Consider the following 25,671-nt stretch of genomic DNA (forward strand, 5'->3'; position numbering starts at 1 on the left):
TTTTAACATTTGCACCCACAAAAAAAACTATCAATCAAACAGTTCCGTCTTCCGACCCGTTCACATCTTCTTCTTCACCCGACGAGCGTGAGACTCACTTCATGCTTTTCCACCATCACCGACTTTGATATCTCTTTGAGAGGAAAATTTTGAAGGTTTGAGGTAACTTTTGGTCCAAGATTGACGATGTTTAGTTGGAGGTTTCTTGTGATTTTACAAGAAAATTTGAAGATGGGCTTTTTGTAGATTTTTGTTAACAGGTCGTGTGATGCTATTCTTTGCTAAGTTTAGCTTTTTATGATGGTGTATAATTTATGTCATTGAATTCTGATATATCTTAGAGTTGCAGGTCAAGTGTTTCTAATTTCATCTGAATTTTGACTGCTTGAGAATATATCGAAAGTGCTCCCTGATCTGGGAAAAAAAAACTGGTGGAGCAAGAGTGCCATCATCTCTCGCTCGTCCGGGAGATGAAACATAAACGGATCAGGTTTGATTTTTTTTGGTTAAGAATGTTTGGTTTATTTGGTTAAAATCGTTTGGTAAACAGTAAACCAGTTTAAACCATGATTTATGGGTCATTAAATTTTGAAATATCAATTCGGAGATAAATATATTCATAGTTCTCACAATTCGGAGAGATTTAGAACAAAGTCATAGTTTGGTGGACTGATGTTATCACATTCACCCCCATAAATAATGACCATATTAGAACTAACAAATATAAAATCAACAAAACTATCAGTACAATTTTTACTCATGTGTGATAGATTAACTTCAAAAGTAATGACAAAACCATCTCTTGCAGCTAACATCACACACTTGTTCTTCCCACTCCGTTTCTTTAGCCAAAACTCTTTGATTTTGCGGAAGAAAACAAAAAGAACCTCAAACCAACACCAATATTGAATAGATGCATGGATTTGAACTTCACAATACCAAAATACTCTAAATAGTCTCAGTAGTTTTTAAATCAGATAAAATCAAATCCTACTTCCCGTAATTCTCAAGCATAACACGAATATGATAAATTTAAAGGCGAGTGACAGATCATTATGCTTAAATCTTATAAACAAAGTGCAAAACCGAAGGTTGAGACTTGAGATAGACATGTCTGGCATCAACGCCGCGTTTTGGCCCTACCGTTGAGCTGGAAACTTCTTTGCCTTTTTGTGTGAACGCCTTGTTTTGTTCCATAGTTGTCTCTATCTATATGATTTTTCTTATTCTGTAAGGTTGAGACTTTAAAGAATTCGTAGTCTCTGCCGATGGGGAAAAACAAAAAGAAAGATTCGTCTCGAGTCGCCCATACACATTTAAGGAAATACTCATCATCTATATAATAATTTGACCAAAAACAACATATGGTACTATGACAAAATTCAGAAACACTGCAAATTCGCCATCCACAGAAACACTCATTAACTACAAAAACGTTTTTAAATTAGATATATTAGACAGACGCATACCAAAGCACAACCGGTTAAAACCGGTTTTACATATACCAACTAAACAAGGATACCTCTATCAATTGGATTGTACCTCTTCACTCAATGGCATAACCAATACCAATATAGATGAATACTCCGGGCATTATTTTCTTTACTGGATATTTGCAGGACGGATTTCAATTCCTTGAATGATCAAGCCGCGCTTCCAGCCTAGCTCCCTAGTCTCCAAAGCACTCATCTCAATCTCATGACCATCCATCATATCTCCAGTGAAGAATTCACCAAGCTCTACCTCCATCCAACCATCTTCCCTCTCCTGTGGGTAGATCCATCCCATCTCTCCCTCCTCATCATCATCATCCATTTCAAAGCATATGGTTCTTGTAGAAGCTTCATGACCCACCACTCCAACCCCAGCTTCTATAGCCACATCATCAAAGCCGTAACAGCGATCCGCTTTCTTGAACACAAGGTAAGCCGAGTAACGAGTTCTTGGAGATAGGACGCGAGTATTCACCCGGCCTCGAATCTCAAACCAACACACATTAAGAAGCTCTGCAACTCTTTTAAACCTTGTAAACACAGACCAAGTTTTTTTAAAAAAATCAATCATAGTTTATTAAAAATAGGATTAACAAAGAGAGTAGCTACCTAGCTTCAGGAATTGTAATCCATTCCCAATACTGTGGAGTGTCTCCCCATATGATTGAGATGTTCATCGCAGATAACATGATACACCTCTTCCCACTTGCTTTCTCTAACCAAAAGCTCTTTTTATTTCAAGAACAAAACAGAATCGTTCATTAGCATCACAGATCTATGATTCTCAAACCCTATGAACTTGTTTATACCTTTGTACCATCGTCGATGAGAACAGGCTCGTCGCATAACGCGAAGTACACCTCTTTCTTGGACGACAAATCCCGTGATCGAGGAACTAGAGATTCATACTCCGGCGGAAGAAACTTCTCCCACACCACATCTGAGTTGGCCGCAGATTCAAAGGCTTTCGATACCGCAGCTGCTACGCAGGCCTCGCGTGGACTTGTGAATGAGACTATCTTGGAGATGCAATCCTCCGGGAAGGAATCGAACGGAGACGAATCCGAACCGATCTTTCCTCGGCCTTCGCCGCTAGATTCAACGCCGTGATTTTTCGCCATCACCTTCTGCTTTTGGAAAGTTTCAGACAATAGATTCTTTTATAAAGTGGTGTCTGACACCGAGAAGTCATCCGCACATATTTACAATACTACCCTTCTTTGCTTACTCGGGGAGGTTTCGTCAATCGTAGTCGTAACCAACAAGGTGAGGAGGGATCATAAGATCATTTTTTTTTTTTTTTTTAACGGAGAGATAAAAAATGTATTAACCCAGATTTTGATTTTCAAAAAACAATACTCCTTACTTCTTTTTGTATGATGTTTTAAAAGATATTATTTTTCTATTCATATGATGTTTTAATTTTTTTATGTAAAATACTGATTAAAATATTAAAAGTTAATAAACAATTTTTTATTTTATTTGTTCAGAATATTAATGATTGATTTTTTTTCTTTTTTTTTAGAGAAAAAGACAAAAATAGCACTAAATCAAGTTTATGTTCCCAAACTAGCACTCAAGGTCAAAAGTCACAAAAATAGCACTTAATGTTTTATCAAAAGTCACAAACTTAGGGTTTAAATTTAAAGGGTGGGGTTTAGGATTTAGGATTTAGGATTTAGGGTTTAGGGTTTAGAGTTTAGGGTTTAGGGTTTAGATTTTAGGGTTTAGGGTTTAGATTTTAGGGTTTAGGGTTTAGAGTTTAGGGTTTAGGGTTTAGAGTTTAGGGTTTAGGGTTTAGAGTTGAGAAATGAGGTTTTGGGGATAAGATTTCAAATTTTGAAAAATAAAAAAAATTAAAATTTTCAAAGGATAAACTTAGAAAGGTGCTATTTTGGTCATTTTAGTTTTTGAGTGCTATTTTTATGATATAAACTTAGAAAGGTGCTATTTTGGAAATTTGCCTTTTTTTTTATAATCAAGTGATTTTAATAAAAGTATTTTTTTACTAATTCGTGTGTTTATACTAAAACATTATAAATATTCTGAACAAAAAAATAGAGGGAGTTTTTTTATCTCAACTGAATAATGAATAGTAAATGTCTTGAATTTTTTTAACTATAAACTAGGTCCGGGTCCGCGTTACGTACGGATTATGTGTTGGAAGTGTATTTATTTCTTTTGCAAAAAAAAGATAATAATGTTTGTTTGATTGATACGAAGAGTCCATAGACAATTATATGGGAAAACATTAAATCTATTATTATAAAAAAAATGTTTGTGACTCTCCTGTGAGGCTACATGGAAACTATCTCAGTATAGAGGCGACGCGTGTCTCTCCACGATCCGCACCGTATCATTAATTCGCGAGACAATGTGTTTTTGGGCTTATTTCGTTACCTTTCTTACGCTGTGTTTATGGGCTTTACGCGACAGATAAAGATTAGGGTTCGTCTCTCTTCTATGTTCGGCCGCGACTTCTGATCTTCGTATGTTTCTCTGTAATGCTTTCAAGTTGTTTCTTCATCGTGTTTAATCTCTTATTAATCCAAGCACCCATGATCTAGCCTTGAATGCGATCTCTCCTCGGCGAGGCGGTCTAACTAAGAGTATAAATAGATAAGCATTCCTCCTCTCAAAACCATCTTCTCTAAAACCAAAAAAAGTTACAGAGAGATTTAGGCAACAAATTAATTGATGTTCTTTCTGTTTTGTGTTATAAATATGTATTCACAGAAAGCCGTGAATTTTTTGTTGTATATCCAGCAGAGACAGACACAAAACTTGCCAACAAGGTCTTGATTGCCAAAAAGGAAAGCATACAGGAAGGAGCTGAACGCTTTCGTAGAGATCTTTTGCACAACTTATCCAACCATTTAGTTTCTGTAAGGAAAGCTTATTGTTTACTCATCGATTCATCAATTGAAGAACATATTGTTTCCTCTGTCTTTTCCTGCTGCGAAGGTTTTTGTTTTTGGTATCTATATTTTAACTTACAAAATCACTTCCATTTTTTGTCTTTTAGCAGGCCCAGAAGAAGCACAAGTATGATGGTGTGGAACCGTAGAGGCCATAAAAGAAATGATGAGGAATATAGAAAAAAAGACATGGAGAAATCAAAGAAATGGCTTTTGATAAAAGGTAAAAACGCTTCCTTTGTTTGTTTCAGAACCTAAAGGTTCAAACTATTGCAGCTTTTTTTTTCTAGCATTAAATATTCACTGCTTATCATCACATTGTATGCAGTCTACTGTGCATGGAGTTATGTCAGATGATGTTGCTCGGTTTTTGAATCTGCTCACCACTACTCAGTTTTATTTCTTCATTGAAATGAATGTCTCTATACCTTTATTAGTTATTGTATACTCTATATAACCTAGAAAAAGGTATATTGAGTTTGTAAGCTTTGTTAGGCGATGTTGGTCCATCACGAAAAGTATGGAGAGTGAGATAGTAGTTGAAGATTTTATGAACTTCAGAACCCATACAAGGTAATGATTGAGGTTCATCATTTGTAACGGAGCATCAAGTTCCTCCATCTCTGATCTCCCTAACTGTTTCCATTGGGTAAGTCTTGCAACATGTTTGTCTTTTTTCTTTATTCATTTACAAGAGAATAGTCGAGATTGAGGGTTGATTCTTTTGATGATTGCACTTAAAAGGACTTAAACAAGCCACTAATTATTGCCAACAAAGAGTTGGAGGCAAGGGAGTGATGCAGCTCCTTAAGTGAGATACATACCAATATAAGTGTTATTGACTGAGCTCGCTTTCGTATCAACGTAGTGGTGGTTTTTATCATCTAACTATATCTTACTTAGTGGCAGCCAAAACCAACATGGAGGTTTTGTGAGAGGTGGTTAAGGCAGAGGCCAAGCTGGTGGTTAAGGCAAAGCTATCTAGGGTATCAGCTGCAGTTGTACATCTACTTAGAGAGGACACAAAAGAGGATATATAAAAAACCAGAGATCTGCAGTACTTTGGTGAATTAGAAGCTAGATTTGATGTGTAGTTTTCTCACAAACTGGAAACATCAACAACTACCTTTGTCTAAATATAAAAAGAGTCTTAACAGCAAGTAGGGTCCAATCATATTTACTAATATATAAGGCCATATGTAGAAAAAGCATACAAGTGTACACAAGGATTTGGTCTCTGTGTTCTTGTATATAGTATTCTCTCTAGACTACGATTCTTCTTTAATCTTCTTCTCTGAATGTTCTTCTACTCAAGTCATTAGAACATTATCAGTTACAGTGCTACTTTGGAAGAAATTGTTTTACATCAATTGATATGTTAGCTGCACAGAGCAAGTTTACAACATCTTACGAACCACCGAATTCGTATATTGAATCAGAAAAGCACCCACTACAACTTAAAAAAAAAAAAAACTTTTCGATCCTACTTCCAGTGGGTGTAGAAACAACAATACAATGATTTACGTCCTAAAGACTTCTTTGTATCCAACTACCGTTGGTCGAAGGTTTATATGCTTATCAAAGTTCTTTTTGATTTTTGCTTATCAATGTTCTTTATGAACTTAACTAAAAAAATTATTGGTTTAAATTCATTTTCAAAATCTTTTTGCAGCATCATCTGCAAATTGTGATTTTAAAGTAATATTGGTTTGAATCTACTTTCATAAATTTATATTATAGTAGAAGACTATAATAGATAATTAATTTCATAATAATATACTTTTACAAAATCCTGTTCAAAATAGCTATTCAGTGTCAGTATTACTTGATCTGAAAATGTGGTACATAATATATCTATTTAAAAATATAATATTATGAATAAGATAAAAATATTTCATAAAAAATTACTAATAAAAATTATGATAATTATTAAGGAAATAATAAACTAAATATATATATATATATATAATTAATGAATTCAATGTACAAAGATCATTTTCAAAAGGTAATCAAATAAAAATAAAACAACAAAAATTATACTCTAAAAACTAACAATAATATTTTTTTAATAATCTTAACCAGTTTGGATGATATGGTTTATTTGATTTTTTTTTTAAAAATAAAATGTATATATTCTTAAATAATCAATTTTTTTTATTGTTATGTAATTTAACTAGCTTTAGAAACAAAATTTTAATTTTTATATTATCTACATCAATAGGTTTAAAAACCTATAAAAGACAAGAAAAGTAACTGTGGAATAAAAAATATATATATACATATAAGAATGAAAATAATTTATGATTTATACATTGAATTTCAGCTGTAATACAAGTACATTACTTACTTTTATAATAAAGGTAGAATTAACATTTTTTTTTTTTTTTTTGACAGCGGTAGAATTAACATTAAAAAGGTAAAAATAATTACATTAATGAAAAATAATTTTTAAAACATTTAATTTTAATAAAAACAACAAAAACAAATAGTAAAGATTAACATTATTTTTAGTTTAGAACAAAACAAATATTCTTACGCGTATATTAACATATAATATATTTTAATTATTTTTTATTTGTTTGCCCGCCTATAAAAAAGATTTAACCTTAATATCATATAAAACAAACCAACTTCAGAATCTTACAATTTCGCATGCAACACATCAAATTTATTCTCCAGTTATTAAGAAGTATTTTAAAAGCAATAAAAGTTAATATAAAAAGATTATCATTTATTTCTTATCGGATCCTTAAACAGTATGGATAAAAAAAGATTAAAACAAATATAAACATATGCAAATTACTTAAGAAAACCTGTGGAGTAAGTCGCACTAAAATTAGTATAAATTTCATTGATTGTTTGGTTGATAAGATATCACTAAACCGAGAAGAAGATAATAAAACCAGAAAGAAATTGACCCAACAACATATTCAGCTGCTTAAAAACGTTATATACGTTCATCAAGTCCATACAAGGCCACATTAACAAACGTAATAACCCAAAATACATTCGAACTTACATATCTAACAAGGTGAAGTCCACCATCTCTTTCAAATATCCCATAATGTAAAATAATCAATACAACATGAAACTAAATAATACCTAACAAACAGTTCTTTTACAATTCTGTTCAAATAGAAATTACACATAAACCAAATCCCGCGCGTAACGCGGACCGACCCTAGTAATTATTATTTGTATGAGTTTTTTGATCTGCTTATTATCAAGGGTATAACGTGAAATGTTGAAGTAAAGTTTAGTTAGTTAACTCCGATTCTTCCTCTAAATTTTTTTGATGATTTTGATGATGTTGTCACAGTAAATACTACTCAAACTAGATTAAGATCCGCGCCTTGCGCGGGATAAACATTATATATATAAATTATTTTATGTATTATATGTTCTTACATATTATGAAATAATAAATATATATTGAATAATTAAAAGTCAGTAACTATTACATATATAATTAAATTGATGCAAACGTATAAATCAATTTTATTAATCCAAACAATTTTTTAAAAAAATTGATAGGATATGTAATTAAATTTAAATGATATTAACATACATAGTATATTTTTAATATTAATGTCTATTAAATGATGTTTTCTACTCATATGTTTTTTTTTTTATCATGTGCATCTTTAATAGCAAAAACTTTAAATTACTGATAAAAAAATTTTCATTGTGGGATTAATAATTTTAGTAATTTATAATTTAAAAACAATTATCAATGTTAGTTCAAAAATTTATCAAAAAAATTTATTCAAAGTAAATTTTGAAATTAAAATATTTATTTATTCAATATGGTTTATAGTTTAATTTAGAATGATATATATACATATATATTTTAAATCTTAATGATTAATTAAATTAGACTTTTATTTATATGATTTTGTAATCATTTGTATTTTGTCATAACAAAAATTTTAAACAATGGATCGCAAAATTTAAATGTGAGACCTTTAACAGTTTTAGTAATTTATAGTCGTTTTTTAAAATTCAAAATATAACATATACAGAAAAATCTAAATTTTTATAATATGGTTATTGTGATTTTTTAAAATTATTTTAATAGTTTAAAATTAAACAAATTTGATAGAAGATACATTATTTTTTTATCAGATCTTTATTATTCAAAATCATTAATTGTCATATATACTTTAGCCACATTAGGCAATTCGTAATCTTTATTTAAGGAAATAATAAATGACATTAATAATCAATTTATGGTTAGTTTAATAAAAAATTTATTATATAATTAGATGGACCAACATATTTCTCTAATTATTCTAAGAATCATTCTAGTGATGACACGTGGCTACAAAAAGAAGTTGTAATGTTTCACAAATAATATATAGGGGATTAGTCAATGTATTTTCGGTTTATTCCTTTTGCTCGTGTTTCAACCATATGTATATACTGTAGCTTGTTAAAATAAGAATAACAATGAAACTACTTATACGGTTGCATGGTACAAAAAGAAACCAGTTCGCTTGTTTTTGAACCGTGGTTTTTGCATGGATTAAACATTCAGAAAATAAGAATCTAGAGGGAAGTAAATAACATGAACATGAGCGTCACTTTTACGTTTCTCAAGTGGGATGCTCTCAGATTAATAAAAAAACATGAACATGAGCGTCAAATTGAAGTTTTTCAAGTAGTTGGTGATTTAAAAAAATTAGATTGCAGAAACGTGAGTAAAAATGATAAGCAAGCATTTTATTGTTATTTCGAGGGTGCATCTAAAATGGCTTGTGAAAACTAAAAAAGAGCTTCATGCATGTTCACAGATGAATAGTGAATAATACTTGTGATAGTGTTGGTTGCTTAAGGACTTCAGCATCATCTCCAGGGAGAGTCTGCAAAGAAGCCCTACATTCCTTTCCGCGTCCCCATTTTCCCTGCGACTTATTCTTCGGTTCATCCTAGGGAGGAGTGAACCTCTATGTTCACCAACCAATAGTATTGTATTATTTTATATTCGATATTTTTTAAAAACGGAAACAAAATATTGTCAACTTATATTATCTTTTTAAAATTAAAAGGTAAAAAGAAATTAAAAAAAATAGTAGTAATTACAAAAAAAAATATTTTTAACGTCGTCAGCAAAACATTAAACCCTAAATCTAATCCCTAAACCCTAAATCCTAAACCCTAAATCCTAAACCCTAAACCCTTGGATAAACCCTAACCCCTATGATAAATCTTAAACTCTAGGATGAATCTTAAACTCTAAATCAAAATCAGTAAACACTCAAGGGTTTAGGGTTTAAGATTTAGGGTTTAGAGTTTTAGGGTTTAGTGTTTTTATTTAGAGTTTAAGATTTATCCAAGGGTTTAAGGTTTACCCAAAGGTTTAGAGTTTACCCAAGGGTTTAGGGTTTACCCAAGGGTTTAGGTTTATCCAAGGATTTAGGGTTTAGGATTTAGGGTTTAGGGATTAGGATTTAGGGTTTAGTGTTTAGTGTTTTGCTGACGACGTTAAATTTTTTTTTTTTAATTATTTTTTCTGTAAATACTGTTTTTTTTACTTTTTTATTTAAAAATGATAATATAACTTAATAATATTTTGTTTACTTTTTTAAAAGATATCGAATTTGAAATAAAGAAATCCTATTGGCTGGTGAACCTAGAGGTTCACCCTAGGGGGTGAACCCAAGAATAACTCTTTTCCCTACATAAAACTGAGAAATTCTTGGGTTCACCCCCTAGGATGAACCTCTAGATTCACCATCCAATAGTGTTTGAGTATTTGATATTTGATATCTTTTAAAAAAAGAAATAAAATTGAATATCCAAATTATATTATATTTTTAAAATAAAATAATAAAAATACATAAAAATAGTTACAAAAAATAAATTAATTAATATTGTTAAGTCTTCAGCAAAATACTAAACCCTATACCCTAAATCCTAAACCCTAAACCCTAAACGTTAAACCTTAAACTTTGGATAAACTCTAAACCATTGGAAAATCTTAACCCTAAATCATACATTAAAAACTAAATTTTAATAACACTAAACCCTAAATCCTAATCACTAAACCCTAAACCCTTGGGTAAAACCTAAACCCTTGGATAAAACATTTCTCCATAAAAATTAGTCCAAATTGAAATCATCACTTCACGTGTTTTACTAAGAAAACCTAACGTATTTATTTATGAACAATACTTAGGTTCGCCCCTGAGGTAAATGATTAAATTCACTTCACCTCTAATAGCCAATCAAATTGTCAAGTCAGATTAGTTAAAAAAGGAATATATTAAATTTAAAAAAAATAACTGAAAAAATGTCGTCTGCAAAACTCTTACCCCTAAATCATAAACTATAAATTCTAAATCATAAATCCTAAATCTTAAAACCTAAACTGTAAACCATAATAAATCCTAAACATTAAAACCCTTGATTCTAAACCCTAACTCTAAACCATAAACCTGGATCATAAACTCTAAGCCCTAGATCATAAATTGTAAACCCTAAACCCGAGATTGTAAACCCTAAATCCTACACTTTAAATTCTAATCCCTAAACCCAAAACTCTAATCTATAAACCCTAGATCCTAAACCCTAAACCCTAAATTTTAATCCGTAAACCCAAAACTCTAAATCATAAACCCTAAAATCTTAAAATTTAAAATCTAGGGTTTCACAATTAGGATTTAGGGTTTAGGATATAGAGTTTAGAATTTAGAGTTTTGGGTTTAGGGTTTAGGGTTTAGAATTTAGGGTTTAGGATCTAAGGTTTAGGGTTTAGGGTTTAGGATCTCGGGTTTAGGGTTTTGAGTCTATGATCTAGGGTTTGGGGTTTAGAATCCAGGTTTAGGGTTTAGAGTTTAGGGTTTAGAATCAAGGGTTTAGTGTTTAGGGTTTATGATTAAGATTTATGGTTTAGAGTTTAGATTTTAAGATTTAGGGTCTAGAATTTAGAATTTATGGTTTAGGGGTTAGAGTTTTGTAGACGGCATTAACGTCAACATTATTACTATTTTCTAGCTATTTTTTAATTTAATATATTTCCTTTTCTAACTTAATCTTATATGGCAATTTGATTGGTTATTAAAAGTGCGGTGAATTTAACCATTTACTTTAGGGGTGAACCTAAGTATTATACTTTATTTATATATATACAAAAAAGATTGTAGAAGCACAATTACCACGTAGCAGAACAAACCAACTGCAAAGCCTGTTGGAACATCTTCCAGCATCTAGCCAATCATGGTCTGTGTAAATGCTATTGCAAGCCAACCAGCGATATATAAAACGTGAGAAAACTCTGTTATTGTTTTCGAAAACTAAGAGAAAATCAGTATTAGCATGAAGTTTTTAGGCTAGCGCACCACATACAATAAAATTACTGAGAATAGGGATGGTAAGTTTAGAAGTTCCCATTTTCGAACGATGGGATCTGCTACCTTTCCCACTAAACATTGCATCAAACATCCCTCAGAAAGTCATGATAGAAACATCGACTAATGAAGTAGTAAAAAAGAGACAAATGCAAGCAAAAATGTAAAGGTTAAGCTATACTTTGAGTGAAGAAGAATCATGAAATGGTTTTGCTTTATTACTTGTACAGCAGAGAGGCCCAAATTTGTTTGATCCTTGTTAGAGCTACTGATGAAAGACTAAACCCAAATTTCCATCAATTTTGTAGAGGACATGTTTTACTCTTACACCTATTTTTTAATCGGGAGTTAGTTCATAAAAGTTGGCACCTGGTTCATTAAAACGGGAAAAGCTGGATTAAAGATTATGGTAGTCTCTTAGAAACTAATAAATTACAGTTGGAAACAAAGTACATGTCTAGTAACTTGCTCTAATGTAGATGAAGGCTTGTCCTTCTTCCCATTCAAAGCAATCAGAACAACATTGGAAACCCTGTATTGTGTTCCAGAACATACAAAAGATTATAAATGTAATTATTTGTCAAAGATAGATCAAACTATTCGACAGCCAAAAAAACTGTAGCAATAGGTAATATGGTGGACTATAGAAAGAAACTATACCTTTGGTGAGAGAATCAACAACTCCATCGGACTCTATATACTTCATGGAAGCTTCTTCTTTTTTACTTCTTTCTCCTGATTCAGACAGATCCAAAAACAGTTCAAAATCTATTAAAGAAGTTGCAGATAATGGGGCATCCTTACATCTAGTGAGGAAACAACAATGAAAACAGTCAAAAGAGAAAAAAGGAAAAAAAAACAGATTTCATAACTCTTTAAAACTACATTTAGGTTAGTTTTCTTTATTTCTTTCAGGAAAGGATCAAAAGTTACATACCTCTTTGAAATGCTTTATCTCCTTGTTCCAAAATATACAAAAAGCTTCGATTTCTGCAACAACTGATTCTATGAAACTCCACATTAAAATTGAAATACAATTTGTTACAACATAAAATAAGCCTCATCTCAGCTTATTGACAACATATGACTTTCGTACATGTTTAGACTATTAGGAGCAATGAACCCTGGTTCATTTGACTTGCCGGAGGATTTCGTAGTTCTGGAAGCCATTGGTTGCTGTGTTTATGTGGAATTGGTGAATAACGTGAAGGAGAGAGAATGAAGATGAAGGTTTATATATATAAGGGCAGACAATGTGGGAATGTAAACAGTTGCATCCCTGTCGCTTGCTTCTTTAAACAATGGGCCTTTAAGACAAAAAAAAATGTGAGAGGATGAAGTGTCGAAGGAGTACCGGAAGAGTTAGAAACAGCTGTGTAATCCTAAAGTGATCGAGGAAGGTGAAGAGTGGGAGGATAGATTCGTTGAATTCAGTCTTGAGCTATATTATTGGGCTAAAGAGAAAATAACATGTTTTAAGTCCGGACCGTGATGACATGGCAAAATGATTGGTGTGGAATATTTTTGTCTACGTGGCATCCCTCTTTGGCCTTTATTTTAGTTCCTTTTATTTATAGTAGATGTAATAAGGATAAAACAAAAAAAAATAGTTTTCTTAATTTATGTGCAAAAATTTTAAACAACACTTATTATGAAACAAAGAAAATCTTAAGATAAAAAATCCAATATCAGAAACATTAATGGCCAAATTTTAGAGAACATTTATTCAAAAAGAAAAATTTTAGAGAACAAATTACAATGAATTCATTGTTCATCAAAATTTACACAGTTTTTTTTTTCAAGTTATTTAGACATAGGTCTTCCCTGTTCCTTTCATTTCCTCATATTTAAAGGAATTTATAAATAATTATTTTCGCTTCCGATTTTGAAGAAAACCAAATGAAACAAAAAAAAATTATTTTTAATATATATATTTTTGATTCTTCAAATTATCTACTATATTAAATAGAACCATTAAAATTTTAATGAACAAAAGTTATTGTTGGACCATAAAGTATAAAAATCTGCTATATTTGTGTAAACATTTATATTTTATCCTAACTAAGATATTATTGTTTGGAAAATACTATTGTTGAAAAGTTATAGCAATTATATATATATATATATAAGTATTTAAAATAAATAATTGATTAACTAATCTTATTCTCAAGTGGATTCTCATGTCACTATGAATTCCAAATTATTAACTTAAATAATCCTATTCCGAAAAAAAAATACTCAAATAATATAAAATCATTATCGTAACAAAATGTATAGATAATTTGAATGTTTTACCAACGTTGAGTTGGCGTAGTGGTAAAAAGATAGTGTCTATAACTATTGCTACGTGGGTTTAATTCACGTTAAGAAAGACTATTTATAATGCTTTTGTTCTAGGCAAAGAGGTGAAACCATTTTTTGTAGACCAAAAAAATATTTGAATATTTTAAAAATAATAACCAAACAAATTTGTAATTCAATATGTACTACCGTCAAAAAATTGGATGATATTTCACCATTTAACGTTTTGCCAAGTTTCCTTTTCATCATCGTTCAAATTCTTTGATTTATCAACCTTAATGCATTCACACAGACAAAGACAGCAAAGGTACCGTAAATTTTTTTGCCTGGTTAGACATCTACACCCGAACCAAAACAAAGGCATGCGACTTTGGTTAGCCAAAGTATTTGGTATTTTGGATTAGTTCAGTAAAATGGTTTGTCTAATCTTGGTTAATGTAAAATTGATTACTTTTCTTATAAGACAGTTTAATTTTGATATAAGCCGATCTTAGTTTTGATATAATCTGGTTATTTAAAATATTTGTTGCAGAAACTGATCGGTTAACCTGAATGGAACCAACATTCTCGGGTAAATGAACCCAAATGAAATTTCTGCCGATATGTTCAGTTGAGAGAGAACCAATACCAAACCCGAAACTGAAAAAACTGGTTCGGTTACTTTCAGGCCAAATTCGCAGGCGTAACATAACTGGTTCGGTTATTTTGGACATCCTCCACAGAATAAAGAACAAATTTACAGTTTCGGAGTTTTGAGTTTTATATGATTTTCTTTTTACATTTCCTTTTTAGTTTAGTTTAAGGTGTTTTTTGTAGGTTTATTATTTTCTGTGTTATGGCCAGTAAAAATATTTTTTTATGATCAATAAAGAATCAACTAGATGTGAAAAAGAAACTAGAGATAAAAGGAAATTTCTTTCTATTATCATGTGATTAATCACTGCTCCATTCACAAGTTCTAAGAGCATCTCCAATGAGATATATCTCCAATGGTGATATCCCATTGGAGTCCTTAGAAAAAGTTTTTTTGATTTTTTAATTATTTTTTTTTTCAGATAAAAAAAAAGAAATATCAACCAATCGCGGACTGCAACATGTTGTGGGGGCCCACAAATAATGCAAGGATTCACTAAGAAATAGTCATTATTTAGAGATTTTAATGATTGAATCCTTAGTTTTTGGTAGGGTCTATTGATTATTTAATTATTTTTTTACTAAAAAATCCCCTTAAAGATTGCTGCTGCGGATGCTCTAAGGTAAAAAAAAATGCAGACTCATATCATATATCAACCAACAAGGATTCAACCTTTAGCAAAGCTGTTTTTTCATTATATAAGTGTTCCCGGGCATTACTTACTAGGTTCTTACAGGACGGATTTCAATTCCTTGAATGATCAAGCCACTCTTCCAATGGCCAAGCTTGGTCTCTAAAGCACTCATCTCAATTTCATCACTATTCATTATATCTCCTCCACTGAAGAATTCCCCAAGCTCTATCTCCATCCACCCATCTCTTCTTTCATGTGGCCTCCTTCGCCTCCTCCTCAAAGACAGCCCATCCACTCGCGCATCAAAGTATATGAATCTTGTAGAAGCTTCATTCCCCACCACTCCAACTCCAGCTTCTATAGCCACATCCTCAAAGCTGTTACAATGATTTACCTTCTTAAACACAATGTAAGCCGAGTAACGTGTTCTTGGAGATAGGACACGAGTCTTCGTCCTGCCTCTAATCTCAAACCAACATAAATCAAGAAGCTTCGCAACTCTTTTAAACCTGCAAACACACACACACCACCAAGTTTTTTTTTTAATCAGGCATCATCATTCATCATCCGAACTATTTAATTACAAACTTGATTAACGAGATTATTACCTAGCTTCAGGAAATGTAATCCATTCCCAATACTGTGGAGTATCTCCCCACATGATTGAGATGTTCATCGCAGATAACATGATACACTTCTTTCCACTGGCTTTGTCTAACCAAAAGCTCTTTTATTTCCCAGAAGAAAAAAAAACAGAATTATTCAATAGCAACAGCTGAAACAAGCTTTGTTTTATAGGCCATAATTCTCTAACAGATCATTTATTCTCAAAATCATATAAAAAGGTCCAAGACCGATATATACATTTACTATACCTTTGTACCATCGTCGATAAGAACAGGGTCCTCGCAAAACGCGAAGTATAGCTCCTTCTTGGATGAGAAATGACGCGATGAAGGAACAAGGGATTCATACTGGGGCGGAAGAAACTTCTCCCATACAACATGTCAACATCTGACTTCGCCGCAGATTCAAAGGCTTTAGAAACAGTAGCGACGACGCACGCATCACGTGGACTTGTGCAGGAGACTATCTTGCAGATGCAATCCTCCGGAAAGGAATCGAACGGCGACGAATCCGAACCGATCTCTCGTCTGCGTTTGCCGTGATTTTCACTCATCCTCGTCGTCTAGTCTAGAGAGAGAGAGAGAGAGATTCCTCTTGACTTATCTAACACTTTTTCCGACATATTTACGACAAAACACTTATCCGCGTCGACGTGGAAGTTTCGGAGAAATTCATAATTAACAAGGTTGACGTCACGATTGTAATAAAAGTCAACAAAGAAGAGCTGCTACTGATCAAAACACACACTCTTTTTTCTTTTATCAACAAAAGTGTTCATGTGACCGAGGATGATGAATCTAAATGCTGTATCATCCACAAAATTTGAGTCCTATTACGTAGCATTGGTCTAACTATACTAAACCCCAATTGGGCATACAAATCCGATTACAAACCTGAATCCGATTACAGTGGTCTAATTGGATGGACATTTTGACTCAAACCAAAAAGTCCCGTAATATCGAACCGCGCTTCCAAACCCGGTATACATATATAGCGCAAAGTTGTTGTTTACGGAAATTCAAAGTTACAAGTTACAACTTGAATTTCCTTCTTCAATCAAACGCATAACCAATCAATACATAATCGGTTTGACCGGGTTAAGAAAATCAACCAACTGTTTCACCGCGCTTTACAACCTTTGGGCCACGAGAAACAAGCAATAGCCCGTTAAGCATTAAAACCCAAAATATTGAAATCGTTAAGCCCGTCTCCATGCCCAGCTATGCTCAGCAACGGCTCCTGTGCAATAAGACAAAACCAGCCAGAGCAAGCCTCTATGATATGATCATTATTTTTGACAAGGGAGAAGGTATATCAATGATTATGCCTAGTGTTTTAGAATGTATGTGTGTTTTCTTTTTGGTGAAACCTAGCGATGCCGTATATACTAAAATGCCCCTGATTAGGCGCGTCTCATTCACACTCCTGTTTCTGAGTCAATAATACAATCTGATGATTCGTTGGTTAGTTTTGGATTTGGTTTGGAAATTTCCATTTATTTTTTGTTCAAAGGTTTGGAATAATTCTTAGCTAAAACAAACCAAATTATAAAAAAAGTAGGTCAAGTCAGGTAGGCAAATTGTGGATCAACGGTGTCAAAAACGCAAAAAATATGTTATCAATTTCATTTTTATAATATAGTCTGACTAGATATTCCAGAAGGCTATCAAATTAGAAAAATAGATAAAGTCATAAAACTGAAAAAAGGAGTAGATGCGCTTTCTCATTTTCATTTGAATTTCCGTAACAGAAATAAAAAAAAATATAAAACTCAAATCACGCTTTTCTTGTTGAAAGCAAACAAACCAACGACACTAAAGCCAGGCGTAAATCCGCCGCAACCACCCCAGTTTCTCTCCGACGGCGTCGGAGCTTCCGTTACCGTAACGACGAAGCTTGACTAGCGCCGCCGTAGGCTGATTCCGTGCTTCCTTTTGAATCGAATCTCTTCACAGGTTTGATTTGTTAAACCCTAGCTCTACTTTCTAAACTTTTGTGATTCTTTTCTATTTTTTTTTTTGTTTGCGATGAGATTGAGAGATCTAAGTGATTCGACTACTGTATGATTGTTTGATTTGAAAATCGGAAAGTTACGATGTTCGTCGTCGAGATTCTTCCTCCTTGTAATTTTAACTTTACTTGTTAGTTATCGTTTTCCTTGTGTGTCTTCGAAGTTGCGAAGCTAAGCATATTGTATCTGCAGGGTTTTGATGTCAAATCCACTGAAAGAGCCAAGAGAGGATACCTCAGGCTCGGTTCGTCACATGAGGGAAGATAATGAATACGTTCGCCTTGTTGTTGGGACCCCCCATGAACCTTCTCCTCCTGAAACCGTGTTAGTATCGCAATCAGAGATCCGGACTAGAAACTTGATCTGGTGGTTTAAAGCTTTGGGGATTTGTGCACTTGCTCTCGTCCTCACTCTTGTCTTCGCCAAATGGGGAGTTCCATTTGTATTCCAAAAGGTGCTTCCTTTTTTTTTCTCAAATCTCAAGTTGATTCCTTTCAATAACGGTTTTATCGAGTGTAATGGTGTTAGTTTGATTGTAGGTTTTGATTCCGATTCTACAATGGGAAGCAACTGCTTTTGGCCGTCCTATGCTCGCCATCGTCCTTGTTGTTTCCTTGGCTTTGTTCCCTGTCTTCTTGATCCCTTCTGGTCCTTCCATGTGGCTAGCTGGCATGATTTTCGGTTATGGTCTCGGTTTCGTTATTATCATGGTTGGAACCACCGTTGGCATGGTTCTTCCTTACTTAATCGGCCTTATGTTCCGTGATCGCCTCCACGTAAGAACCCAACCCTTTCGTTTCTTGATGACAAGTTCACTGTACTTATGTTCTTTTTCAAAAATGCAGCAATGGTTGAAAAGGTGGCCTCGTCAAGCCGCTGTTCTTAGATTAGCAGCAGAAGGAAGCTGGTTCCATCAGTTCAGAGTCGTGGCAATCTTTCGTGTTTCTCCATTCCCTTACACCATTTTCAACTACGCCATCGTTGTGACAAGCATGAGGTTCTGGCCTTACTTGTTCGGTTCCATAGCAGGAATGATACCTGAAGCTTTCATCTACATTTACAGGTCACTCTCTCATTCTCCTCAGTTTACTTCCTAGAAACTGCAACATGCTTCTAAAGAAAAAAACGAAAATTCAAATGCAGCGGTCGATTGATCAGAACATTCGCGGATGTGCAATACGGACATCAACGTTTGACAACGGTAGAGATAGTGTACAACGTAATCTCCTTGATCATTGCGGTTGTGACGACTGTAGCTTTCACCGTGTACGCTAAAAGAGCTTTGAGAGAGCTTCAGAACGCAGAAGCCAACGAAGATGAGGAAGTCCAGGTTAGAAAGCCAGGGAGATTGGAGATGAAGAACGTTGAAGATAATCATAGGCGTTTGGGTTCTTCTCATGCATTGCCCTAACTCTCAGGGAAGATATAAGAACTAGATTTGTATAAAGGTTAAGGTTGGTTGGTTATTCAGCAGGGCAGGACAGGAGTAAGAGTAAATAACCAAAAAAAAGGGAATGAATATCAAAATATGCAGTCTGATGTAGTAAACCAGGAAGACTAATCAAAGGTTAATAATAGTGTTGCTGATTTCACTTGTTGAAATAGATAAGAAGCAGTCACTTTATTTGTTTTTTTAAATCAAATTGAATATTGTGGATTACAAAAAATTCTATATTGGCATAAAGTTTTGGATAATTTTGATTCTTCATGGATGCCCTTAATCCGAACAAAAATATCGTGAAATAATTTTGTTTGGTAATGTATCTTTGAAATGTTTGAGATTAAATTTATTTATTAAAACATTAATATACAATTCTGGGCCTACAGTTGGAGTATTCTCCCCGTTAAAAGTCTTCTCCAGCGACGATTACCTTAAAACTCTTTTTGATTGGTTTATTTTTTGTAACAAATTAATTTCCAGTGTCGTCTCCGAATTCTCCACATCTTCTGTGTACTACTAAAGACAATACACAATCATCGACTGTGAAGAAACCATTTACTGAACATGGTTAAGTCTCTTCTGCTCTTCATAATACTCCTCCCCCATGGTCAAAAATCAGACTGATTGATGGTTTAACTCATAAATATATTTGTTTATTTTGATGGATGATCAGGCGAATTTGGGAGAAGAGAAGAAGGAGAAGCTGAAGCTCTACTCTTACTGGAGAAGCTCCTGCGCTCATCGTGTCCGTATCGCCCTCTCTCTTAAAGGTCTTGCTAATATTGGTTGATTTTTCTACTCTTTTTCTTCTTTTGTTTTCTTCTCTCATCTGAATTGGATCTGTGTTTAGGTCTTGAATATGACTACATACCTGTGAATCTGCTCAAGGGTGAACAGTCCGATCCAGGTACCTACTTTCCTTGCTTTGATAAGCTCTGATTGAACAAAAATAAATAAATATATATACATGAGTCATTTACAACTGATAATTGGTTTGTTTAAAAAGTTTTATTACCGTTTTGATTCTCTAGATTTCAAGAAGATCAATCCAATGGGTACTGTACCTGCTCTTGTTGATGGAGATGTTGTCATATCCGATTCTCTTGCTATCGTAATGGTCAGTATAACTAACTAACACCCATTGTGTGTTTTTTTTTCTGGATTCAAAGGAACATTTCAGCCATCTTTGTTTTTTTTGTGTGTGTTTGACAGTATCTGGATGAGAAGTATCCTGAGCCACCTCTCTTACCTCCTGACCTCCACAAACGTGCTGTCAATTTCCAGGTACTCTGCAATCTGTTACTTTCTGTCAACTCTTTAACTTTCTTTTTTTTTATGTGTAGCTATATGCTCTTAAGCTTCTATTCTCTGCTGTTAAATCATATTCTTAAGTCTGAATGCAGTGCACAGTACCCATCTTTGATTGTTCTGTCTCCCACTCTTGTAGTTATTATGCTGACTGTGAGTGTAATGGTTGTTGTCTTGTTTCAGGCAGCTAGTATTGTCTTGTCTGGCATACAGCCTCATCAAAACCTGGGTGTCATTGTGAGGACCTGAGATTGACGTTAACATCTTACATTCTGCCGTTGCTTTAGTTACCTTCTTTTTGTTTCTTTCATTCCAGAAATTCATTGAGGAAAAGATCAATTCGGAGGAGAAAACTGCTTGGGTTACTAATGCTATCACAAAAGGATTCACAGGTATGAGATCTCTACATCTACTAATAATCATAAACCATTCTGTCCTTGGAATGATCAATAAGATACAAGAGACCGAATCATGAACCAAGACGATGTTGTTAAAAGGTCACTAGTTAAATACTGTGTGGTTAAAAGAGTACGAAAGTCTTACTCATTTCCCTGTTACAACATATCCATCCATGCTTTATGCATTCTCAATCGCAACATTATCTTTTTGGTGTTTACTGTATTGACCTGTGTAATTATGTCTCTTGCAGCTCTCGAGAAACTGTTGGTGAGCTGCGCTGGAAAACACGCAACTGGTGATGAAGTTTACTTGGTATTTGCTCTAACTCTCTCTGGATTTTCTCTGTGTTTACTCCCTTTCAAGATTGGAGAAACAACATCAGTGATTCTTTTCTCCCTTTAGATACTACCCCCATCTATTACAACCACTAGCAAGTAGGCAACTTTTAAAGTGATGAAGAATTGTTTTGCAGGCTGATCTCTTTCTAGCACCACAGATCTACGGAGCTATCAACAGATACCAGATTAACATGGTACTTTTCCTTCTTCTTCTTCTTCTTCTTCTTCTACCACAACACGACATTTTTTTCAGGCCTAGCCTTTTTTTGCGTACTAATCCTTGATCAGTTAGTTATATGGTAACATGAACTTGTTATCTTTGGCTCACACAGTTGCAAAGATATTCCTGTTATGATACATACATAGACGATATCCTCCTCGGTTTCTTTTTCTTTTCTACTTGTACAATTTTGGTTAAGACATGTGCTTTTTTCGTTTGTGTGGATTTTTACAGGAACCGTACCCGACCCTTGCAAAGTGTTACGAGTCATACAAGGATCTTCCTGCGTTTCAAAACGCAGCACCAGAGAAGCAGCCAGATGCTCCTGCTTCCACCAGCTGATCCTGTGAACTGGTAGTAAGCTATCCTCAGCTTAATAAAACTTCACAGGGCAACATCAGCAACAATGATAAAGAATAACTTTGTACTCATATATATATTGATGTATCATATGAACCAGTTTACTTCCAAGTTACTCTACTTGTATTTACAAAATAAAGATCACAGACTTTGGAACTCGCAAACATAGTTTATGTATTCCGAAGCCTTTTATCTCTCAGAGACTGAACCGTCTCCTTAACCGCATCCTACTTTAAAACCGGGTTGGGTTTCTTAAGGGAAGAGTTTTGACGCAAGAAGAGCGGACTCACTGAACTAAAAAATCCACTTGGTGCATATATAAACCGACCTGAAGCTTCAGGTGTTTCGAGTAGCGTCACGTGACCTTTAGCCACATCTCTCACGTGCACCACACCCGAGCCAGTAATGCTCTTCTGTCTCGGTCGAGCCTTGTAAGACCGACTGTAGCCAAACGGCGCAGTTTGCGTTTAGGCTCGGTTGCAGAAGTGGTCCAAGACATGTTGATGGATGGATCGTGAGTGTGTTAGTTCCACGTTAGTCGCTTAAAAAGGTAAGAGAGAGAGAGAGAGAGAGAAGATTTTTGAGTTAAAAGATAGGGAAAAAGAAAAACATTATCGTTGACATGGGCGTTATCCACTAGTTACATAGACTTTTCATCAAACTCTGCAACCAATGAATCCACCTAGTAGTAGTCCAGTCCATAGATGAAAACAGCCGGAGCGCCGCCGCATAGAGGTGGCTCCTCCTCCTCTTCCGCCTACTTCTACCAGTCTTCATCGTCATCTTCCTCCGTCGCTAGCTGTAGAGTTCTCGTGGTGAAGATGGGTGGGAAAAGCAAGAACCATCAATCTAAGGTTTTGTCTTTTGAGACTCGAAAGTCTCCCTGTTAACCCAATGAATTCGAAAGAAAAAACGTTAAAGTTTTATAGATTAGAATGAAATTCTGAAATTTTCAATCATTTTAATCAATTTGGATATGATGGATGTCTCCGTTGAGCATTTTTTGCAGCCATTGATTAGTTCTTGGTATGACAATTAAGTTGATGCTTTGTATGAATTATGAAGATTCTCAATCCTTTTTCTTAGTTTAAGATTGATTTGTTACATCTCTAGTACTGGATATGAATGTGCATTCAGCATTTTGCAAACATTGATCTGCTTTTTATTTTTCATAGCAGGACTCAGAGCCAGAACCACCGAGAATCAAATCCAATGTGAAGCATAACTTGCAGCTTCTCAAGTTGTGGAAGGCATGTAACAGTGTGATCTTTTGTTTCCTAACCAAATATTGTGTCAATGAGTGTGTGTCTCTCTAACTCCTTGGAGCGTTATGTTATGTTGTATATAGGAGTTTCAGAACAGAGGATCTGGCACGGCAAAGCCAGCAACTAGTTACAGGAAAAAGAAAGCAGAGAAAGACGAGTTACCCGATGATAGCGAGCTCTACCGTGATCCTACAAACACACTTTACTAGTAATTACACTGTTTAAAATGTTATTTTGTTTGTGATTCAAAAAAAAAAAAAAGTTATTTTGTTTCAAAAACGGTTTGAGAGTTGAACGAGTGTTTGTGTTTATCATGAAAGCGGTTTTACAGCACGAATCAGGGTCTGTTGGACGATGCAGTTCCGGTTCTGCTTGTTGACGGTTATAATGTATGTGGGTACTGGATGAAGCTGAAGAAACATTTCATGAAGGGTAAGCTTGACGTTGCTCGCCAGAAGTTAGTTGATGAACTTGTCTCCTTCAGTATGGTTAAAGGTACAACCTTTCAACATTTGATTTCATCAATCAATGGCTTATTTGGTTATGAGGAAGTTTGATTTGAAGTTATTGGTGGTGTAGAGGTTAAGGTAGTGGTTGTGTTTGATGCTCTCATGTCTGGTCTCCCTACTCACAAGGAAGACTTTGCTGGGTAAACTCAAATCAGTTTTGTTCCTGTCTTAAACATTGTTTCAATATCTTAAGGTTTATTCTTCTTCTGTCAGTGTTGATGTGATCTTCTCAGGAGAAACTTGCGCTGACTCTTGGATTGAAAAGGAGGTAGGGCAAAAGTGACCACCTTACACCAAAAACAGTTCAAATGTTTCTTAGTTTCTGATAAGATTCTTGATACTGGCAGGTGGTTGCATTGAGAGAAGATGGATGCCCCAAGGTTTGGGTTGTAACATCTGATGTTTGTCAACAACAAGCAGCACATGGAGCGGTATTACGCATCATATCCATGTTATAAACTTGTTATGCTCATATCTTGTTTCTTGATATTGGTGGCTGGTTCTTGACAGGGAGCTTATGTTTGGAGTAGCAAGGCATTGGTTTCTGAGGTAAGTTACTTTTCCCTGTGTGTTTTGTGACTCGCTTTCAGCTTTTTCATGTGATCTTATGAAACATTTGTTTCGTAGATCAAATCAATGCATAAGGAGGTTGAGAGAATGATGCAGGAAACAAGGTTACATTGGTTTTGTTTTTTTAACTTCTGTGATTGGAGCTAACAACAAAGACTACTCTTTGTTGCACAGGTCAACATCTTTCCAAGGGAGATTGCTGAAACACAATCTTGATTCTGAAGTGGTTGATGCTCTTAAAGATCTAAGAGACAAATTATCAGAAAACGAAACAAAGAGATGACAAAGATCAATCCGGGCTATAAATAGGCTTGGTCTCTCTATATAACTTCTGTCCCCAGTAAGCTAATCTGACTTGTGAAGCAGAGGCTGGCGGGAATAGAGAGCTCAAGGGCTATGTCATGTATCTGAATTTGTTTTAACTATAAAGCTGTAGATTGGTTTTCTTTGGTCCAAACATTGTTTATGAGGTGTACAGATAATTTGTGAAATCTAAATTTTGAAAATTTAAACTAAATTAAACTTTTTTCACAAACAAAAGACATGTTTTGGCTTGAGTTGGTTTAACCAATTGTTTGGTTCCTTTTTTTTACTCTTATAATCCTATTCACTAGCACAGCATAAAGCATCACGAATAAAACTCATGTAAAATTTGACGTCTAATGTTTGATGTTTCATAAGTTTTAACTATAAACCAGTCTTCTAGTTAAAATTAGCTTTTGTTATATATGATTAAAAAAAAAGAGAAATTGCAATGTATAACACTCAAAAACTATAATCAAGAGAGCAACCATAGGCAAATTGGTATGATATATAGGGGGAGATTGAAAACGCAACACAATTTTCTGTCTGGGTGATGAGTTTTACATACATTACATACATAGTCAAAAAAGGGGAAATTGTTGATGTATTAGTTTGCGGCTATTATAGGAGGTAGTACGTGACGTGTTGCATGAAACTGGAGCTATATTGGAGTTCGTGTATTGATTGCTTGAACTTGAAAATGGAAAGAGAATAATATGTGTGAAGACAAATAGATGGTTTCCATTAAGCAAAAGAAAGTTTGCTTGAAGAGGATGTTTGTCATTAAAGAAATAGGAAGTTTGCTTAAAAGGAAAGAAAGATTAACAAGAATATTTGGAGATCTTTACTTGGGAAAAAGAGCCACTAAATCTACCTAGTATAACTAGGCTGGAGGAGCTTTCTAAGGGATTAACACAGAGAAAAGTATTCTTATCTAAAGGGGTTTCATTACTTGTATAGTGAGTGAAATATAAAGGGTTAAGAAGAAAGA

The 25,671-nt window shown here is 34.0% G+C and overlaps 4 protein-coding genes and 1 pseudogene across 5 annotated transcripts; 3 read left to right on the forward strand and 2 right to left on the reverse strand.

Moving 5' to 3' along the window:
• Positions 1-1,315: 1,315 nt before the first annotated feature.
• Positions 1,316-2,663, reverse strand: LOC111208294 (F-box protein PP2-B10-like). The gene is made up of 3 exons (XM_022707310.2): positions 2,303-2,663; positions 2,103-2,221; positions 1,316-2,023 (listed from the first exon to the last, which is right to left on the reverse strand). Exons 1-3 carry the CDS (start codon positions 2,612-2,614, stop codon positions 1,603-1,605), a joined length of 852 nt encoding a protein of 283 aa, XP_022563031.1. The 5' UTR covers positions 2,615-2,663; the 3' UTR covers positions 1,316-1,602.
• Positions 2,664-15,318: 12,655 nt separating this feature from the next.
• LOC125590265 lies at positions 15,319-16,623 on the reverse strand (annotated as a pseudogene).
• Positions 16,624-17,658: 1,035 nt separating this feature from the next.
• On the forward strand, positions 17,659-19,662 carry BNAC07G21730D. Its single transcript, XM_013851242.3, has 5 exons — positions 17,659-17,911; positions 18,160-18,421; positions 18,507-18,743; positions 18,813-19,030; positions 19,111-19,662. The coding sequence occupies exons 2-5, from the start codon at positions 18,167-18,169 to the stop codon at positions 19,376-19,378; spliced, it is 978 nt and encodes a 325-aa protein (XP_013706696.1). The 5' UTR covers positions 17,659-17,911; positions 18,160-18,166; the 3' UTR covers positions 19,379-19,662.
• Positions 19,663-19,822: 160 nt separating this feature from the next.
• Positions 19,823-22,234, forward strand: LOC106411189 (glutathione S-transferase Z1-like). The gene is made up of 10 exons (XM_013851901.3): positions 19,823-19,975; positions 20,082-20,178; positions 20,259-20,315; positions 20,440-20,525; positions 20,621-20,692; positions 20,900-20,953; positions 21,033-21,108; positions 21,366-21,427; positions 21,588-21,647; positions 21,908-22,234. The coding sequence occupies exons 1-10, from the start codon at positions 19,973-19,975 to the stop codon at positions 22,013-22,015; spliced, it is 675 nt and encodes a 224-aa protein (XP_013707355.1). The 5' UTR covers positions 19,823-19,972; the 3' UTR covers positions 22,016-22,234.
• Positions 22,235-22,540: 306 nt separating this feature from the next.
• On the forward strand, positions 22,541-24,894 carry LOC106410690 (uncharacterized protein YacP-like). Of its 2 annotated transcripts, none has more exons than XM_013851245.3 (10): positions 22,541-22,887; positions 23,212-23,283; positions 23,382-23,506; positions 23,630-23,793; positions 23,878-23,947; positions 24,021-24,075; positions 24,155-24,238; positions 24,318-24,356; positions 24,435-24,481; positions 24,552-24,894. In XM_013851245.3, the coding sequence occupies exons 1-10, from the start codon at positions 22,738-22,740 to the stop codon at positions 24,658-24,660; spliced, it is 915 nt and encodes a 304-aa protein (XP_013706699.1). In that variant the 5' UTR covers positions 22,541-22,737; the 3' UTR covers positions 24,661-24,894. The 2 variants fall into 2 exon arrangements, with proteins under 2 accessions (XP_013706699.1, XP_013706698.1); XM_013851244.3 differs by having other exon boundaries at positions 22,570-22,887; positions 23,209-23,283.
• The last annotated feature ends 777 nt before the right edge of the window (positions 24,895-25,671 follow it).

Source organism: Brassica napus, chromosome C7, assembly GCF_020379485.1.
Source record: "Brassica napus cultivar Da-Ae chromosome C7, Da-Ae, whole genome shotgun sequence".
In the NCBI taxonomy this organism is placed as follows: domain Eukaryota; kingdom Viridiplantae; phylum Streptophyta; class Magnoliopsida; order Brassicales; family Brassicaceae; genus Brassica; species Brassica napus.

Bases quoted from the DNA above. Each gene is read 5' to 3' on its own strand.
- LOC106411189 (XM_013851901.3), top strand. The intron at 20,316-20,439 runs GTACCTACTTTC...TTGATTCTCTAG, and splicing joins GGGTGAACAGTCCGATCCAG to ATTTCAAGAAGATCAATCCA. The intron at 21,109-21,365 runs GTATGAGATCTC...TGTCTCTTGCAG, and splicing joins TATCACAAAAGGATTCACAG to CTCTCGAGAAACTGTTGGTG.
- BNAC07G21730D (XM_013851242.3), top strand. From the start codon at position 18,167: ATGTCAAATCCACTGAAAGAGCCAAGAGAGGATACCTCAGGCTCGGTT. The intron at 18,422-18,506 runs GTGCTTCCTTTT...GTTTGATTGTAG, and splicing joins TTCCATTTGTATTCCAAAAG to GTTTTGATTCCGATTCTACA. The intron at 18,744-18,812 runs GTAAGAACCCAA...TCAAAAATGCAG, and splicing joins TGTTCCGTGATCGCCTCCAC to CAATGGTTGAAAAGGTGGCC.
- LOC106410690 (XM_013851244.3), top strand. From the start codon at position 22,738: ATGAAAACAGCCGGAGCGCCGCCGCATAGAGGTGGCTCCTCCTCCTCT. The intron at 23,794-23,877 runs GTACAACCTTTC...TTGGTGGTGTAG, and splicing joins CTCCTTCAGTATGGTTAAAG to AGGTTAAGGTAGTGGTTGTG. The intron at 24,357-24,434 runs GTAAGTTACTTT...TTTGTTTCGTAG, and splicing joins GCAAGGCATTGGTTTCTGAG to ATCAAATCAATGCATAAGGA.
- LOC111208294 (XM_022707310.2), bottom strand. From the start codon at position 2,614: ATGGCGAAAAATCACGGCGTTGAATCTAGCGGCGAAGGCCGAGGAAAG. The intron at 2,222-2,302 runs GTATAAACAAGT...TGAAATAAAAAG, and splicing joins TCATCGACGATGGTACAAAG to AGCTTTTGGTTAGAGAAAGC. The intron at 2,024-2,102 runs GTAGCTACTCTC...TGTGTTTACAAG, and splicing joins ATTACAATTCCTGAAGCTAG to GTTTAAAAGAGTTGCAGAGC.